This window comes from Rhinichthys klamathensis, unplaced genomic scaffold (assembly GCF_029890125.1).
Source record: "Rhinichthys klamathensis goyatoka isolate OS25496 unplaced genomic scaffold, OSU_Roscu_1.1 h1tg000103l_1, whole genome shotgun sequence".
Taxonomy (NCBI): domain Eukaryota; kingdom Metazoa; phylum Chordata; class Actinopteri; order Cypriniformes; family Leuciscidae; genus Rhinichthys; species Rhinichthys klamathensis.
Genome location: NW_026606642.1, coordinates 1,912,859 through 1,931,336, shown reverse-complemented (window position 1 = coordinate 1,931,336; position 18,478 = coordinate 1,912,859). Strand labels below are relative to the sequence as shown.

Genomic DNA, 18,478 nt, shown 5'->3' with positions numbered 1-18,478 from the left:
GAAAAATGCTGCGTTTACTTCACACAAGAGCAGCCATTTCCCCCTGTTGCCATGGGAACGTTATGAAGTGACGTAATTACGCGACGTGAACATCATTGAAAAGCTGTAAAACAGGAAACATTTTTTCATATTTTATTTATTCATTTTTACAGAAGTTGTAGCATATTCCTTTTGTAAAGCTACAGAACTTGTTTGACTCATCAATGTTTTGTAAGTTTGAGCCATGTGTTTATTAAGGTCTGAAATAAAACAAGATTAAATATTCCAGCACTTTCTGTGATGTAGTATGCTTGCTTATCATAGGAAGTAATAAGAAATTACTCTTTACATTAAGATAGTAGCCTAGTGAGAGCAGGGTGTTAGGGAATCACGTTTTCTCTCTTTTTCATCAAACCACAGGTTTTGCAAGTTCCCGCAATTTCATCACATACAATTGCATAAATATCCTGCATATTCCATCGCTGCATAATCAAGGATTTAAAAAAGATTTATTATATTCAATTTTATTACAGTTATATGAATTCATTAATTGTGTATTTATTATATGAATGATTAATATAATTATGCATTTATATAAATAAGGCTGTTCTATTATTATTTGTGAGTTGTACACTAATACATTGGATTATTTTATTTATTACAGTTTTTCTTTCACTTTTGTAAAGTGAAAAGTTAATATAAATTGTATTTTATTGTTTTGATTTTGAGCAGTGAATAACTGCTATTAAAAGATAATAGGGTATCACTGTTTATTGCTGATTTTAAAGCTTACTGAACTTGAAATGATTTGGATATCTACAGTTCTACATAAATACACAACATAAGAATGGCCCCTCTGTAATAATTGTGGCCCCTCTTGTGCCCCCCAGTTGAAAAAATCCTAGAATCGCCCCTGGTCCAAGACGCGCCGCGCCGCCCTCGCCGGCTCTCATTGAAAATGAATGACTTCCGGCCACTTTGACGCTCTCGCCGCCGGCGGTGTGAACGCACAGTTAGGAATTTGGGGGTTTACCAAGATGTTAACATACTTTCGGTTTCATTTTAGTAACACTCATTCGCATCGCAACCAAAACGTGAAGGCATACGCTTTTTTTATTTGCCCGGCTAAGGCATTAGACATTATTTATATTTCATCTGGATAACCATAGGAATAAATTCAAGACATCGATGGAGCAACACTGGCTATTTAAATCAAACACAGCTGATGAAAGAATAGGACGCTGTTTTCTGCTTACTCTGTTTTTGCTGTTTGATGGTAAGACGTTTTTGATTGTATGGTTATTTTAGTTTAATTTAACATCATATTCTAACATCACATATTGTTGTATTGGTTGCTGTTTAAATAATTGTGTATAGTTTCGGAATATAAGGTGCCACCACACAATGTTCCTTGTTGTACATTTTTAAACGGCGTTTATATGATGTTTTCTAAACAAGGTTTAAAAGCATTCCAATCAACTCGTCACCAAACAATTACATGTCTACCCTATCAGCACAAGTGGAAGCATATATATATATATATATATATTCTCTGTCAAGAACAGTAATATAATTCTGTTATATGATATGATATAATAATTCCCTGGGGGGATTGGGACATTTTGACTATCAATCTGACTGAAAAACCTAATGTTGTGCAAAACGGGGACAGTTTTTTTTTTTTTTTTTTTTTTTATTAGCCAGGGATAGGCAACCAAAAACCAGGGATGTCCCCTGAAACCCTATGATATGTGATGTAGGCTATGATAGGTATTTTGCAAATCACACACTATATGATAGAGAAGCAGAAAGAGATAGTGGCAGTAAAGTCAGATAATTGAATAAGTTGAAGAAACAATGATTATATTATAGATTAGTCTACTTGAAGCTTTTTATATTTGTATCTCTCTATCACACACACACACACACACACAAACACACACAAAATAGTGAAGCTACCACCAAGCTACCACCAAAATACTAAGTTAGTATAGCTAAGCTACAAGTAGTGACTGCCCAAAACTGATAATACAGTCTGTGGCACTTGTGTAAAATTCACATGCCAATGTTATACCAGTAAAATTTGTTTTATTTCTACAATAGCAGTTGTAATCTAAGTCGTTGTTATGGAATATGACTTATCAAGTCTCAGTTCATAGCCGGGTGAACACCGGCCGGTGCAGTAAACAGCCTAGCTAACGTTAGCTGGCTATGATTTCAGTACAGTAGATCCTTGCTTCTTCTAAACTCTCTGGTAATATTCTATTCACAAAATACAACCAATATGGTAATGTTAAATCCACCTCTCCATGTTAAACTAGTCCTGTCTGAATAGGGCTGTAGTGGAGACTTTCATTCTGTTGTTTTTAATCAAAGCTAATGATATTTTTTGTCCCATAGCCCTAACCCTACCTTCAATCTTAACCTTTTGCATTTATATATGAATTATTTGTTATGTTTATTTATCTGTTTTCCTCATGGGAACGGTTAGCTGGTCGCTACAATATCTGATTTCAGGGCAGGCTATCGTTAGGCCTAGTCTATGTATGTGAAATCTGTACACACACACACGTAATTGTTTATTTGTGTCCTCAGGTGTGTTTGGCGATGCAGTGATGACATTGTCAGTGATGGAGGGAGATTCTGTAACTCTAAACACTAATATTACTAAAAAACAACATGACAAGATACTGTGGTATTTTGACGACACTCGCATAGCTCTGATCAACGGACATCCCAATACGAGCTGTTTATATGATGGAGAAGACGGGAGATTCAGAGACAGACTGGAGGTGGACTATGAGACCGGATCTCTGAACATCACTAACATCAGATCTGAACATGTTGGACGTTATGAAGCAGAGCTGATAAGAAGCGAAAGTTCAGGAAAAAGGCAAAGCTTGAACAGAAACCGCAAGTGTGACAGCACAAAAATCACCAGAAAGATCAGCAGCTCTCATGATGACACCATAAAAACATACAGCGTGATCATCAGCGGTGAGTCACTCAATGTTATTTACCCTGAATAATTGTTGTTGCTGTTGTTGTTGTTGTTAAAGGAATTAAATATTATTTAATGAAATTGTTTTTCTAATATAATAGAAACGTTCTATAATAGAAAGTTCAAACCACATTGAACTTCATTGGTATGCTGTAAATTGAATAAACTGCATTCCTGATCACTCTGCTTAGTCATTTTCAGGAGAAATACTTTTTGAATAATTAAATATGCAATACTGAAATCCTGTGATCCTATGTACAATCCTGCATCCATGTATCTTTGTAATATTGAATCAAAAGATTATATCAAAACATCAATTATTGTGTTCTTTGGAATTTCTTTATTTTTATTGGTTTGTTTTTTCCAGCTTCTCTGTCTGATCAAGATGAAACCAATGAAGAACCGTATATGGAGAAGCATGCGGCTGACTTGAGTATGTCTTCTACTCTACTTTTGAAAAAATATATTAGCATAACATGTATTACAGTTTATTTAATAAATGCACTGTTCTTATGGGGAACTTCACTTTATTATTCACCTAAATGATTCTGATGTTGTTCCTTTAAACACAAAATATTAATTAAAAAAAATATATATATATATATATATAAATAATGTTTGTCAAACTTTATCCTAAACACTTGCTATTTATAATTGAATAATAAAGATGTCCGATAAAATAACGCTGTAGCCTTGGGCAGCCAATAACATGCTCCCTCCAAAAGTTTCATTCAACAAACTATGATTACATACTACTGGAAAAGTAAACAGAAACAGATTTAAAATTCATGATGAGAGATGTTCGAGGGAAAATGCTGAGGTCACAGAAGTGTCTCTCGACGTCTCTCTGCATTTCTGGAGGCCAACCTCATAGGTTATAGATCTCTAATATGCGTAGATTTGAAGCACAGATAGTTCAGTTGTAAACAGGGGAAGTTAAGCTCTAATTCTTCTTTGGAAAAATGATGTGGTAATATACCCAAATGTCATAAACTGTTGAGGATTATTTCACCTTAGAGGAATTAGCCTTCCGCACCTCCAATTTGGACATACAGTACATTGTCAATAGAGATAATATATCTAATGAATATTCATTCACACTTATATCTGTTTCTCTGTATCAGTTCCAGGTTCAGGTCCGTCTTCTGCTGTTGTAGCAGGAATAGCTGTTGCTGTTCTGCTGGTGTGTGTAGCTTCAGCTGTTGGTGTGATGATGTACCTTCGCCACAGGAGCACTAGAAAGGGTAAGCATCACCTACAGATACTATAGGGAAACATTTTATGCAAAAGTATTATCTGGCTCTCCGGAATACTTCATTCTGATTGGTCAGTCGGGACATTCCACAGTCAGATATTTGCTGAAAATGACGTCATAACTAGAATTCTGTTGAAGGGGCGCCACTTGTTGGGGTTTTCCAAATGAAAGTGAACAACTGAATCTCTTCACGAAGGGGCCTTCCACAAGTCTGTTAGTGAAGGGAACATGTGATGGCCATGGAAGTCATTTTAGCGTTTATGGTCATGTGACCAGGGTGGCGAGTGCTGGCGATTCAATTTAAATCTAGATGGCGGGAGATATCAGTTAAAGTATAAACAAAATGATTTTTTTTGTTGTGTAGATGACAGATTTTTGTCATAGAATTCATATGACGTTTACATATGTTTTGTTGGTTAGAAATGTTTAAAAGTAGATGTGTTTTGCAACTAGGGGAGAGCGGGCAACAACCTTACACTGACTTTCTCAGTTTGTGTAAATTCACTTGGGGTTCAGAGTATTTTTCCCCTCAGTAATTTCACAAATCTAGAACAAATATGCGGTCTTGTTTAAACAATACAGTGTGTTTTCTTTTCTTGATGTTTTTTCTTGAAAAATTGTAATTGAAATGTAAAAACAACCATACAACAGCTTTGAAGTGTTATCTGAATTGTGATACTATTTTTTTTTTGATCTGGCAACTAGTAAATACACTATACACACACACACACGCACACACTCACTCAGACTGTGATACTGTACTGACCTAAACTGTAGATGACAGATGTGCTGATTGTGTCTGATATTTTGTATCATTGTGTCTTTATGTTTCTGTAACTCTAAACAGCACTGTTCATTTCTCTCTCTCTTCTTACAGAAAGATTACACACAGATTGTGTGATCTGAGAGGATCCCAGCAGGATCAGTGTGCAGCTACAACATTACTGAAGCAAATATACTGTATAAAATATTTAAGTTTATAAAATACTTGATTTTGAGCTTTTTTGATGTATAAATGAAAAATTATCATATTTATTCATGAGGAAAAACTAAAATGTATGTCTATAATAAAAAGATTTCCTGTGGCATTTTGTTGCTTGTGTTTTTATTATTGAATTGTGTTCAGTGTATTTCTATTTAATTCAATAATTAAAATAATCAAGCTATTATGTAATAATCTGCATGCATCATTGCAGTAGTTGGTACAGACAAACTTAGCAGAATCATTCAGTCTGAATTAATATCCTATTGGGTCCCACTTTATATTAAGTAGCCCGTATAAATGTAAACATGGTAACTACATACATAGCATTTAACTTGTGTAAGTATACATTGGTACATAGTATCTACAGCTGTAGTATTTGTGTAACTACACATATGTAACAACCCCCGGAATGGTATGTGTAAGTACAAATGTGTGGACATTGGTAACAACACCTTTTCACTTCAGTAAGTACACATGTGTAACAGGAATTATGTAACTATATTTTGTAACAACAATATGTACACTCAAAAAAATTATATGTTGACTAACTTTTTTTATGTAAACAGGTTCCACATAACTGGGTTACGTTAAACAAACATAATTTGTTAATGTAACTTCAACAATGGAATTTAGTAATTTTAAGCGACCCAATTAAACTCTGAACTGAGTGTTAAACGAACACTGAAGCAGTGTTAAAGTTAATGAGATAATTAAGTGAATAAGTGAGTGATGATTGAGCATTATTGAAGACACCAGATGTTACCAAGCAGAATCACTGAAGGAGAAAACCGGGAATTGTAGGTCACCATTATGGTGCTCAGTGTTTGTTATAGTTGGGCTCTTGACCCTCACATCATTAACTTTAGATTTTGTTTGGCTGCTGTATCTGAGTTATAACAGCCATATGAACAAATAAAGGTGATCTGATGGTGTTGAAACAATCATTATTTCACAATCATTTAAATAATCTTGATTACAGCATAGCAGTGGCAAGACCATGTAGAAATTACACCATAAATGTCAACAATATAAAATTAAGTAAAACCTACTCAAATTGTATTATACTGGTATTCCCATCATGCCCCCTGGCCATGAATAATTACATATCTTTTTTTAATACTGTTTTCCAGCTGTATTTACACTGGTTTATCACCACTTCTGCTGTTAGGTTTAGTTACTTGCCATTTTGTGACACCTGGATTAATTTTCTACTCAAAATGAGACAATCACTCAAACGATCTATCGAATGTTAAAGTCACTGTGTATTGTGTACCAAGTATTGAGGTGTTCAGGTGCCATGTTACTTCTATTATATAGATAAAGTGTGTGCTACATTCAATATCTATTCTACTTATTTGGATGTTTAGAAGTAAAGCATACACTTAAAATGTGATGTTTAATTCAGTGTTGTCTTATATAGAAGTAATTAGTAATCTACTTTTTCTGTGAAACCATATTAAGTAATATTTACTTCAATTAAATGTCAAACTAATTTAAGTCCAAAAGTAGATTTCACTTGATGATAACAAGTGATATTGGTGACCCCGCCCTGATAACATAATTTAATGCAATTCTAATAACCATATCCTCCTTTTAACATACATGAATTTGACACTACACAATTTAGTTTTCCAGTGCTTTTATTAATGAGCATTTCAGTAAAAGTATTGAAAAGAGATTAAAGTTTAGAAGAGATTTGATTTCAGAATAACATGTGTAATATTGGAAAAATGTAGTTGAATCAAAGTAACTGGAGCAGGATGACGGTCTCACAGGCTCTTAACACAGATATAGGGCATCGAGTCTGAACAGGACGCATCGTTCCAGCAACGGTTGGCTGTAAGGTGGAATAATCAAATCAGTTATTCTGATCATTGGTTTTATTAGAATCAAAATAAGAGATTGTTCAACTTAAGGCACTTTGTGAAATCCAAATGACTCATTTCATTTTACTGTATGTTAAATTGGATTATAACTGAAAGTATTAATACAAAAAGGCTGTATCCTTACAGGAATAGTTGATCTCCAAACAGTTCTCAGCACCCTGGTAATTGCTAGGTTGTCCAGAGCACCAGTTGGTATACGAAAACACAGATCCATCACTCCACAACCAGTGTCCTTCCTGAAGAGTGGGAATAAAAGAGTGCACTACTGTTGTCAGACTTTAGGAAGAAGCGAATTAAGTTCAGATTTGAAGTCAAAACATCTTCATTAGAAACTTTGCCTTTACTGTTTAAAGCAGAAATGTTAGTTTAGACAAATGGGTGTCTTTAGGACACACAATTGAACTTACTTGTACAGCATCATGAGCACCAATCCAAGAACGTGTGGAACAAGGCAACAGACTCAGCAGGAATTTATTTTCCTGGTTATTACGCACAGATGCGAGATTCGCACCAAGACTTAGACAGTTTTCCTAAAGAGAAAGATTTTTTTAAAAAAAAAGCAAAAGTGACAACATTAGACATTTGCAAACAAAGCTCAGTATCAGTTTTCTGCACTATTTATTTGCAGAAAAGAAAGTTGTACTATACAAAATAACATTCCCACTTTATATTAAGTGTCTTTATCAAAAAAAAACAAAAAAAAACGACTTGTATGATTTACCGATTATCATCAATTAAAATTGAATTACTATTGGACTTAGTGTATTAAATTATTGTCTGCTCCGATCCAACTTCCACTCCTAATATATACATGTTCCTTCACTAAAAGAGCTTATCATAGAAACAATTCATTCCAATCCCAGTAATATGCACAGAGTCACAGTTATCACCTATAGCACGGGAGCGACAGCAGGCAATCAAGAACCATCTGGATTACAGGGACTTCAAATAAATGTTATCATCTTAACATTTGACCGTTCTACATCGAAGTGATGTACGTTGTGTTTTACACATTACATTAGTTTGACATTTAATTGAACTAAAAGTATATGTTACTTTAATATTTAACTTCACATATAGAATGAAGTAATTAGTAATCTACTTGATTAACTTTTTCCTAAGACTATCACTGAATTAAACACCACGTTTTAAGTGTATGCTTTACTTCTAAAGATCCAAATAAATAAATAGATATTGAATATAGCACACACTTCATATGGAAGTTACGTGGCACCTGAACACCTCAATACTTCGTACACAACACACAATGACTAACATTCCATAGACCTTTTTGATTTTTTTGATTGGAGTAGAAAATGGCAAGTTACTAAACCGAACAATAAAAGCAATGAAAAAAATGGTGTAAATACAGCTGGAAAACAATTTAAAAAAAAAGGTACTTATTCATGCCCCAGTGCATGATGGGAACACCAGTATAGTAAAAGTGAAGTAGGTTTTACTTAATTTTATATCGTTTACTGTTTAATTTCTACACGCTTGAATTTAATTATAATATATAAATTACTTTGATTCTTAAATTCTTGCCTGAACTAACTTTTCTTTGTAGAAATTACATTAGTTTCTTTCTGTAGTATTTACTTAATCATTTTATCAATTCAAATGAATCATTTGACAATGCACTTATTGTGTACATACATATATTTGCATCTGTCTTTTAGATGTAGTAAAAAACACCTAATATAAAGTGTGACCAAATCATCTTGTTGTAACATTACCTCTGCAGTGATCCAGTTAGCCGGACCAGAAAAGTACTTGTAGCATTGGAGACCAAATTTCCTCCATCTAGCAGGGCATCTTCTGGCATTTGTGTTTCTGCACTCTAAAAAAAAAAAAAAAAAGGCTTAGTAAATAACAGTATTAATTAACTTAGTTAACTTAATAAAGTCTCTGAACATCATTTACTTGATAGATTGAGTTGAACATACAAAAATAGACTAAAAATCCAACAGTTAATTGTCAAATTCAGTTATATTTAAGTTTTGTTTCACTAAAATAATTTAGTATTTGATTAACCAATTACTTAAAATATACTTTATTTGTGAAATTTCCATCAAAATATTTCGAGAATGGATAATTAAACTGATCTGTTTCAAGAACCACAAATATTACTTTATTCAAAACCATAGTATTCATATTTAACACGCATAAGAAATAGAGTAAGTTTCCTCAATTAAAACAATGCGCCCCTCCCCCATCATCTGATGTGACGACGACTCAACGGTTGAGTGAGCGTGGGCTGTTTGAACTCTCAAGTTCTCTTTTCTCCGAGTCGCAGAATTGGTGTATTTCCTCTGTGAAATTCAGGTTTGTGCACGTTTTATCTCTACTGTGGTTTAAATAATTATATTTAAAGCAAAATAACACATGATGTGACTCACCTAAGTGTGTCGCGACTGTCTTTTCGCGTTATTTTAACGCCTAACAAGACATTCCTAAAGATAATGAATACAACTAATTTGAATGATAAAAATGTTCTCAGAACTGTGCACTGTTTGTTTATTAGCAGGTTTTGGAGTCTCGTCGCAACATCTTTCGGCTCTGAGTAAAACGTGATGGCGGTCTAAAGCAGGGCTGCCAACTCTGCACGCATTGTGAGACTCACGCAATTGACCCAATTCTCACGCCACACCCCCGATTTCTCACACTGAAGTGTCAACCCAAATGCCTGAAAGATGAGTTTATCTATAGATCTACCTGTTGAGCCACTCGTGATCGACTAGTTACCGCAAATCTAGAGCGAGCGTGCATGCGAGACAGATGTTATGTTCAAATCGCGCGGAGGACGGCAGAGAGGTAAGCGAGAGAATTACTTGAATGTTTAAATGTTAAATTTTTACATTTCTAAAATGTTTGCTACATGGAGTTTATATGTGGGCAATATTGTTTATTTTAAAACCGTATAAAATCTGCTGTGTTCATCGACAATAAAGGTCAATGGTGGTTGTATGTATGGCATATTTTTTTTTACAAAGGTTTAAAATGAAATGAAAAAGTTACTTATATACATTGTTTTTAAATGTTCCCTAATTATTACTACTCAAATTTTATTTGTTAATGTACCAAATGCAGTTACTCAGATCTACTTTTTTTTAACTTACATTTACTCAGTTCATAGTGAATGTAGCTAATTTATTTCACTGCTTTCAAATTAAATCAATATTTTAAGTGTAAAAATGTTTCACCAAAAAAATTGAGTAAATCATAGTAAAAGTTTAGAGTGTGTGATCATGTTCTAAAAATAGTAAACCCCTTATTAATCATGCAAATACTAATCAATGGAATATTGTACATTTCCAAAATGTTTAGGCTAAGTTTTTTGTTTGTTTGTTTTTTTTACAAAAAAATGTCTTGGTTACCTTCTGTATTCCCAATGGAGAAGACGATGAAAAGCAGCAGACAGATTTTCAGCATTGCCATGATGAACTTGAATTTAATAAGCAGGAAAAGTTAAATGTCTGCATGCACTCATATGCTGCACACTGCGATTCTCAATGCATTTAAAGACAACGCTCAAAAATACTTCAGGTAGAACATTTATTCAGAACTCACTTTGGGTTTTTTAATGATTGCCTTCAGAGTCTCAGGGGAAGATTTTGTGAAGAGCCAGAGCCTGTAACACAATAACATTATTATTGAATGAAGATGGGTCATATTTATACACATAATATCAGGCAATTACTGTCACGGAGTCATCAGTAACACCTGCCACACCATCAGCGCCCGATCACCCGACTCCGCCCATCCACTCGTTATCACCAGAGCACTGACTCACCACACCTGCACCCGCTCATCAGCAGCAGCACCACATGGAAACCCACACATCCCTTCACTCATTAGCTGTGTCCCAATGTGAAGACTGCACCTTTCGAAGGTCGCATTTGAAGTAGTGATGGGAAAATGAGACTTCCTGACAGAGGCTTCGCAATCCATTGCTTCACCCAAAAGGTTCATATTACTCGAAGCTTCATTCATTATTGCTCACTAGTGACACCTAGCTACTGTACAAAGAAGTAACAGACAAATTAATTAATTCTGAACCAATGACCTGGGGCCTCATTTATAATCGTTGCGTACGCACAAAAGAAGGCGTACGCCGCTCTCTACGCAATAATTGGTATTTATAAAAAGCAAACTTGACAGTAAAAATGTCTTGGTTACGATAATGGTTTTATTCTTTTTTAATAGATAGAACCCAAAATGTTAGGATTAATGATTCACTTTCGGAATCAAAATGCATCAGTACGGGTGCACCGCAGGGATGTGTAAGCTCACCGGTCCTGTTCACCCTTTACACTAACGACTGCACCAATAGTCTCCCGGGCAACCTGTTTTTTAAATTTTCTGATGACACTGCCATTCTCAGTCTGCTTCACCAGAACTCAGACCTGTCATTGTACTTCACGGAGGTTAATACATTTGTTCAGTGGTGCGACAAGAACTATCTCACCATTAACATTAAAAAAACTGAGGAGATGGTATTTGACCCTCGGTCGGTGGGGGATCATACCCCATTGTCCATTCACAGGGAGGAGATCAAACAGGTCACTTCTTATAGGTATCTGGGTATCCACCTGGATAACCTCTTAAGCTGGAGTGATCATGTTGAGTATGTATGTTCCCGTCTACAGCAAAGACTGTATTTTTTACGCAGACTGAGGGTGTTTGGTGTCAGCCAGAATATTATGTATTTATTTTATCAGGCAGTGATGGAGAGTGTCATCAGGTATGGGATGACGGCGTGGTTCGGCAATCTCTCCACACAGTCCAAATCAAAGTTACAGCGCCTGGTACAGACTGCTATGAAGGTGATGGGGAGGACTGAAAAGCACTCCCTTCAGTCCATCTATGAGCAGTCTGTACTCAGGCAGGCGCGGAGAGTACTGTTGGACCCGTCCCACATCCTTCAAACGGAATATGAGCTCTTGCCCTCTGGCAGAAGGTATAGAATTCCCAAAACAAAATTAAACCGGTTTAAATACTCTTTCGTACCCACCTCTATTAAAATTTTAAATCAAAATTTTAAATAGACTTGTATGCGGAGGCCTGGGAAGTGTGCAATAACTTGGTGGTCTGCTTGTTGTAATTTGTTTTAATTTTTTTTTTTTTTTTTTTTTTTTTTTGTGTGTAGCTTATATGTACGTCTTTAGTTGTTATTTGTTTTTTAACGTGTATTTATTGTCTGTAAGGGCAGCTACTACTATGCACTATGCACTCTTGAGTCCATGACAAATTTCCCCTAGGGGACAATAAAGTATATTCTATTCTATTCTATTCTAAAATGTGTGGTCCTTCACGCAAGCTCTGACCCAGGCGTACGCACTAAAACGAGTGAAATGAGAAATGGCGACACCGTCGGCAGATGGAAGAAACAAGTGAAAGTGTGTGAAACTGTAGACCGTTGTGTAAAATAAATGGCAATACTGCCTCATAAATAACACGAAGACTTCACAAAGCAAGACTTACAATTAAGAGCCTACACGAACACCCGTTTGATCGATCTGCAACAGAAATGCAAATTAACACATATTTGCAAAAGAAAAGTGAAATATGTTCTGCAATAATATTGGCATGCTGTTATATAATTCATCCTCATAAATAAGATGGTAAACAGAACAAAATAATGTACAAAACTGATATTCTCGCCAATGTGTCCATCAGGCGGAGCAGATATAGATTCAATTAGATAGATAGTCAGATAGATAGATAGATAGATAGATAGATAGATAGATAGATAGATAGATAGATAGATAGATAGATAGATAGATAGATAGATGTATTATTTGTCCACTGGGGAAAGTTGTTTTCATAGTAAAAATGTCTTCATCAGCTACGGAATCATGGTATTCATGCATATGCCTTTAGTTTGTTTTATTTTTGATAAAATAACGTGTGACGTAGACCTATGTCTCGATCATTCAGAAAGCTGCAAGAAATTACATTTGCGCTGAACTATTTCCCATTTCCAAGTAGATTATAACCGACATCTGTAGCTTGTCATTTCTTTTTTATTTCGGCCACAGAGGTTGTGAGGCTACAGCATTTACGGCGTCTGCAACCTTTTGCCACTCAAGTGCCTTTTTGGCATTAGTAATGCCCACACTGTGCCCTCCAAACAACATTTTTCTCCTCTTTTCCACCTCGCCAACGATAACTTCTACTTCGCATTGAGTGAAGTTAGGTTTTTTTTTATTTCCTCTCTATGTTTGCCATGATTTCGCAATCGATGAATATTAACTTATGGGCGTTTCACGGACTATTTATGGGCAACTATGGGCGTGACATGCATGAAGCCGCAAAAGCTGCGCTACATTTAGAATTGATTGTGATTTATTAAGGGAAAAATGCGTAGGATGTGCGTGCGCACGGTTTTATAAATCCAAATATTTCTGTGCGTACGCACGTCCTATGTTTCATCCGTACGCCACTTCTGACGCAAATCCTACGCAAAGTTTTATAAATGAGGCCCCAGGGGTCTCATTTATAAAACTGTGCGTAGGATCCTTATAAAAGTGTAGGTGCGCCCGAAAGCCAAAAATGGCGTACGCCAAAAAATATTCATACTTATAAAAGCGTTCGTACGCTAGAACCTGCGCAGAATTCCCTTAAAAACTCAGTCAGCCGAAGATTGTGCGCACATGCGTCTCCACCCCAAAATAACCATATATGGAGCTTACAACGCCTAGTTTAAATATACATATCCTCATCTGCATATCATTTACATATGATTATTCATCCACGTGATACCATGTTAACCCTTTAAGTGTCACCCCCCTTTTTTTTAATATACATGAAAATGCACATTTCGAACTTAAATGGTTGTAATTCAAGAATGCTTTGGAATATAGACGTAAGATTGGTCTTGTTTTAAAGAAGACATTTGGCAGATTCTTGTAGAAGTGAAATAAATTAAGAAAGTGAAATAGAAAAAAAGTTATAGAAGTTTGAGTTTATGAAAATGTACAATGTAAAAAATTTAATTATTCATATTTTATATAAAATATATATTTTCAAAACCTGGGCGACTCTAAAACTGCAAAAAAAATCAAAGCCAAAAATCTGAACAAGTTGTGTTTCAAATTTTAGGTTGATATCTCAAAAAATGAGCTTTCAGTAAGATTTTGTTTGGGCGCAGTACCAAACTTTTTCACTAGATGACAACCAGACTCCATTACTGCCCATATAAGGGCGCCTCCATTTCCATATGTGTTTTGAATGATATGAACCATTATTTCCACAATTTTCATACAATTTATGAAGTAGACATCCTATTCAGAAGTAATATGAGAAGTTTGGCAAATTTTGATATGATTTCAACCTCTAAGAAACATAAAAAGAACACGCATGTGCGTTTTAGCTTCCTGCCACATCATATAATTTTTTTCTTTATATAAAAAAAAATATTCAGACCTTTTTTTTTAAATAATTGAATGGATGCTATCTTTTGAACTCTTGGAATGAAAACAAACTGAGGTTTCTACCCTTCTTTCATGATTTTTCATGTTCATCACTATTTCAAAATAAAGGTCTAAGAGTATGAAAATATTATTGTTGCAAATTGATAAATTACGGCTCCTCTGTAATTTATTTTGAAAATCAATCACCAAATATGGAAACTAGAGATTGTAAGCTTTCAAATGATATATAGTTTGTCAAGATTAGTTTAGGTTTAGTATAGGATATTACTGTTTTAAAAATGTAAAGGATTTGGGCCCACCGGTGGGCCCGTGACACTTAAGGGGTTAAGGTACAAGACGTTAGGAAAATATGAAATACAGATGTACCGTGTTTATATTTATATTTTTAATGGAAACAGATAGACATGGTTGTGCATTATTTGCACGAAACTATTTTCTCAGACAATCTGCTATTATCGTGATTAGCAATTATCTCTGTAGTTAAAACATTAAAACACAGCATGCCAAAGGGAAAGTGTTCAAAAGCATTGCATCCACAACAAATATATATATATATATATATATATATTTCTATTTATTAAATATAAATTTTTTTTTGTAACTTCTCAATAATGGTTTCATGTAGGCCTAGTTTAACCCTCATGTGGTGTTCGGGTCAATTTGACCCGGAGAAGATTTTCTTTTTCCCGAAAATACTAGTTAATGTTGTCGCTTTGGACTGAAACTTAGTGACTTTGTTCCCAAACAGTATAACTAAATCTCAGTGTTTTTTTGAAAATTTTCTTATTTTTTTTGTGGGAGTATTGTTACCTTGTTACACTTGTGGTGTTCCCGGTCAAAAATGACCGGCCTATAAAAAATAGCTTATAAGTCACTCATTATACCATATTTTCACCCAATCTTGGATTCAATCTTTTTGTCAACTTGTTCTCTTTCAATTAGGACTGGTTTTATATTTCTGTTTGAATCTGATTAATCGTGGGCCTCATTTGTCTGAGAGTAGGCATCTCATTTTTTGAGTAAAAAACAAATAATTTATGAGTAAATTTGGAAATATGAAAAAAAAAAATGAAAAAAATGGCTACGGTTGATCACACTAGTCTACTCTAATGTTTCACCAGGAATTTTGTTTTGAAACTTTTGTTTTGTAAAAAAATATGGCACATAGTCACACTTGTGGTGTTCCCGGTCAAAAATGACCGGCCTATAAAAAATAGCTTATAAATCATTCATTATACCATATTTTCACCCAATCTTGGATTCAATCTTTTTGTCAACTTGTTCTCTTTCAATTAGGACTGGTTTTATATTTCTGTTTGCATCTGATTAATCGTGGGCCTCATTTATCTGAGAGTGGGCATCTAATTTTTTGAGTAAAAAACAAATAATTTATGAGTAAATTTGGAAATATGAAAAAAAAATATGAAAAAAATGGCTACTGTTAATCACACTAGTCTACTCTAATGTTTCACCAGGAATTTTGTTTTAAAACTTTTGTTTTGTAAAAAATATGGCACATAGTCACACTTGTGGTGTTCCCGGTCAAAAATGACCGGCCTATAAAAAATAGCTTATAAATCACTCATAATACCATATTTTCACCCAATCTTGGATTCAATCTTTTTGTCAACTTGTTCTCTTTCAATTAGGACTGGTTTTATATTTCTGTTTGCATCTGATTAATCGTGGGCCTCATTTATCTGAGAGTAGGCATGGTCAAAAATGGTCACAATGGCCGACCATTGAAAGTGAATGGGAGAGACTGAAAATAACAGAACAATTTAGTTTTCAGGAGCATGTTCATTATTTTCATGTACACATATGAGCATGTGTGCTTGCAAACATTGAGCCCTTGGACCTGTGCATGTATAGATACATTTATACACACGCTACCCAGACACACACACGTTAAAACACACAAACTTTTTTGAGTATTACACACATTCTTTTCCACAGAGAGAAATTTGATCCTACCCTAACCTGCATCTAATATACATTTATCCATCTGACATTACCACACACACACACACACACACACACACACACACACACACACACAAACTGGCCGTGACTGCAGTGACCCGGCTTCAAAAGAATCTTTCTTTCATGGTCTTGTTTCATCACAGCTTCCAGACAAAATATTATGACATTTTGTTTTGGAACTGTGAGGTTCTCACACAGAACTAGACAATATTTACAAATATACATCATGTGATAGCACAGGCATATATAAAATGCCTCACAGCACCTTGCTTGTCATTCATTTGTGGCAGCACAATGGCAAAACAGCTCTGCACATGATGTTATTCATCAGATTTTTGACTCAGAAACTAGTGAGGAGGAGGAGGACATGCAGGATGCATCTTGCAGTGAAGATGTTTCTGAAGAGGAAGGCCTTCAGAAGAAAACCTGCCTTGCCTCATAAGTGGGGATGAAGGCCAGGACAAAGTTCCATCTTTTGACCAGAATGAAACGGTAACCTCAGCTGGGCCCTCATCACTGGAAGACTGCTCCTCATCAGTTGTTTCAAGCTCCGTAGCCGATTCAGTGGTGCCTTCCTCTTCAGAAACATCTTCACTGCAAGATGCATCCTGAATTTCCTCCTCCTCACTAGTTTCTGAGTCAAAAATCTGATCACGGCCTGTGTGTGTGTGTGTGTGTGTGTGTGTGTGTGTGTGTGTGTGTGTGTGTGTGTGGTAATGTCAGATGGATAAATGTATATTAGATGCAGGTTAGGGTAGGATCAAATTTCTCTCTGTGGAAAAGAATGTGTGTAATATTTTAAAAAGTTTGTGTGTTTTAACATGTGTGTGTCTGGGTAGCGTGTGTATAAATGTATCGATACATGCACAGGTCCAAGGGCTCGATGTTTGCAAGCACACATGCTCATATGTGTACATGAAAATAATGAACATGCTCCTGAAAACTAAATTGTTCTGTTATTTTCAGTCTCTCCCATTCACTTTCAATGGTCGGCCATTGTGACCATTTTTGACCATGCCTACTCTCAGATGAATGAGGCCCACGATTAATCAGATGCAAACAGAAATATAAAACCAGTCCTAATTGAAAGAGAACAAGTTGCCAAAAAGATTGAATCCAAGATTGGGTGAAAATATGGTATAATGAGTGACTTATAAGCTATTTTTTATAGGCCGGTCATTTTTGACCGGGAACACCACAAGTGTGACTATGTGCCATATTTTTTACAAAACAAAAGTTTCAAAACAAAATTCCTGGTGAAACATTAGAGTAGACAAGTGTGATCAACAGTAGCCATTTTTTTTTTTTTTTTTTTTTCATATTTCCGAATTTACTCATAAATGATTTGTTTTTTACTCAAAAAATGAGATGCCTACTCTCAGACAAATGAGGCCCACGATTAATCAGATGCAAACAGAAATATAAAACCAGTCCTAATTGAAAGAGAACAAGTTGACAAAAAGATTGAATCAAAGATTGGGTGAAAATATGGTATAATGAGTGACTTATAAGCTATTTTTTATAGGCCGGTCATTTTTGACCGGGAACACCACAAGTGTGACTATGTGCCATATTTTTTACAAAACAAAAGTTTCAAAACAAAATTCCTGGTGAAAATGTTAAGTTGACTAGTGTGATCAACAATACCAATTTTCTTCAGATTTTATTTAATATTTCCAAAATTATTCAAAAATTTTAAAAAAATTACTCAAAAAATGAAATGCCTACTCTCAAATAAATGAGGCCTATGATTATTCAGATGCAAATCAAAATATAAAACCAGTCCTAATTGAAAGAGAACATGTTGACAAAAAGATTGAATCCAAGATTGGGTGAAAATATGGTATAATGAGTGATTTATAAGGTTTTTTTTATGGCCCGGTCATTTTTGACCGGGAACACCACAGGTGTTATAGGGTTTTGAACACCACATGAGGGTTAAGTGTTTAACTC

The 18,478-nt window shown here is 35.0% G+C and overlaps 3 protein-coding genes across 3 annotated transcripts in view; 1 reads left to right on the top strand and 2 right to left on the bottom strand.

Moving 5' to 3' along the window:
• LOC130086923 (galactose-specific lectin nattectin-like) overlaps nt 1-18,478 on the bottom strand; it is a 246,226-nt gene that overhangs the window by 80,591 nt on the left and 147,157 nt on the right. The gene's annotated exons all lie outside the window — the stretch shown is intronic.
• LOC130086981 (uncharacterized) lies at nt 1,162-4,250 on the top strand. The gene is made up of 4 exons (XM_056253185.1): nt 1,162-1,255; nt 2,575-2,976; nt 3,348-3,413; nt 4,105-4,250. Exons 1-4 carry the CDS (start codon nt 1,168-1,170, stop codon nt 4,248-4,250), a joined length of 702 nt encoding a protein of 233 aa, XP_056109160.1. The 5' UTR covers nt 1,162-1,167.
• On the bottom strand, nt 6,843-10,547 carry LOC130086924 (ladderlectin-like). Its single transcript, XM_056253163.1, has 5 exons — nt 10,484-10,547; nt 8,843-8,946; nt 7,514-7,636; nt 7,231-7,342; nt 6,843-7,057 (listed from the first exon to the last, which is right to left on the bottom strand). The coding sequence occupies exons 1-5, from the start codon at nt 10,542-10,544 to the stop codon at nt 6,990-6,992; spliced, it is 468 nt and encodes a 155-aa protein (XP_056109138.1). The 5' UTR covers nt 10,545-10,547; the 3' UTR covers nt 6,843-6,989.

Coding starts and splice junctions, on each gene's coding strand:
- LOC130086981 (XM_056253185.1), top strand. CDS start 1,168: ATGGAGCAACACTGGCTATTTAAATCAAACACAGCTGATGAAAGAATA. Junction 2,977..3,347: donor ATACAGCGTGATCATCAGCG/GTGAGTCACTCA, acceptor TGTTTTTTCCAG/CTTCTCTGTCTGATCAAGAT. Junction 3,414..4,104: donor GAAGCATGCGGCTGACTTGA/GTATGTCTTCTA, acceptor TCTCTGTATCAG/TTCCAGGTTCAGGTCCGTCT.
- LOC130086924 (XM_056253163.1), bottom strand. CDS start 10,544: ATGGCAATGCTGAAAATCTGTCTGCTGCTTTTCATCGTCTTCTCCATT. Junction 8,947..10,483: donor CTCCATTGGGAATACAGAAG/GTAACCAAGACA, acceptor TTTTTTTTTTAG/AGTGCAGAAACACAAATGCC. Junction 7,637..8,842: donor CTAACTGGATCACTGCAGAG/GTAATGTTACAA, acceptor CTTTCTCTTTAG/GAAAACTGTCTAAGTCTTGG.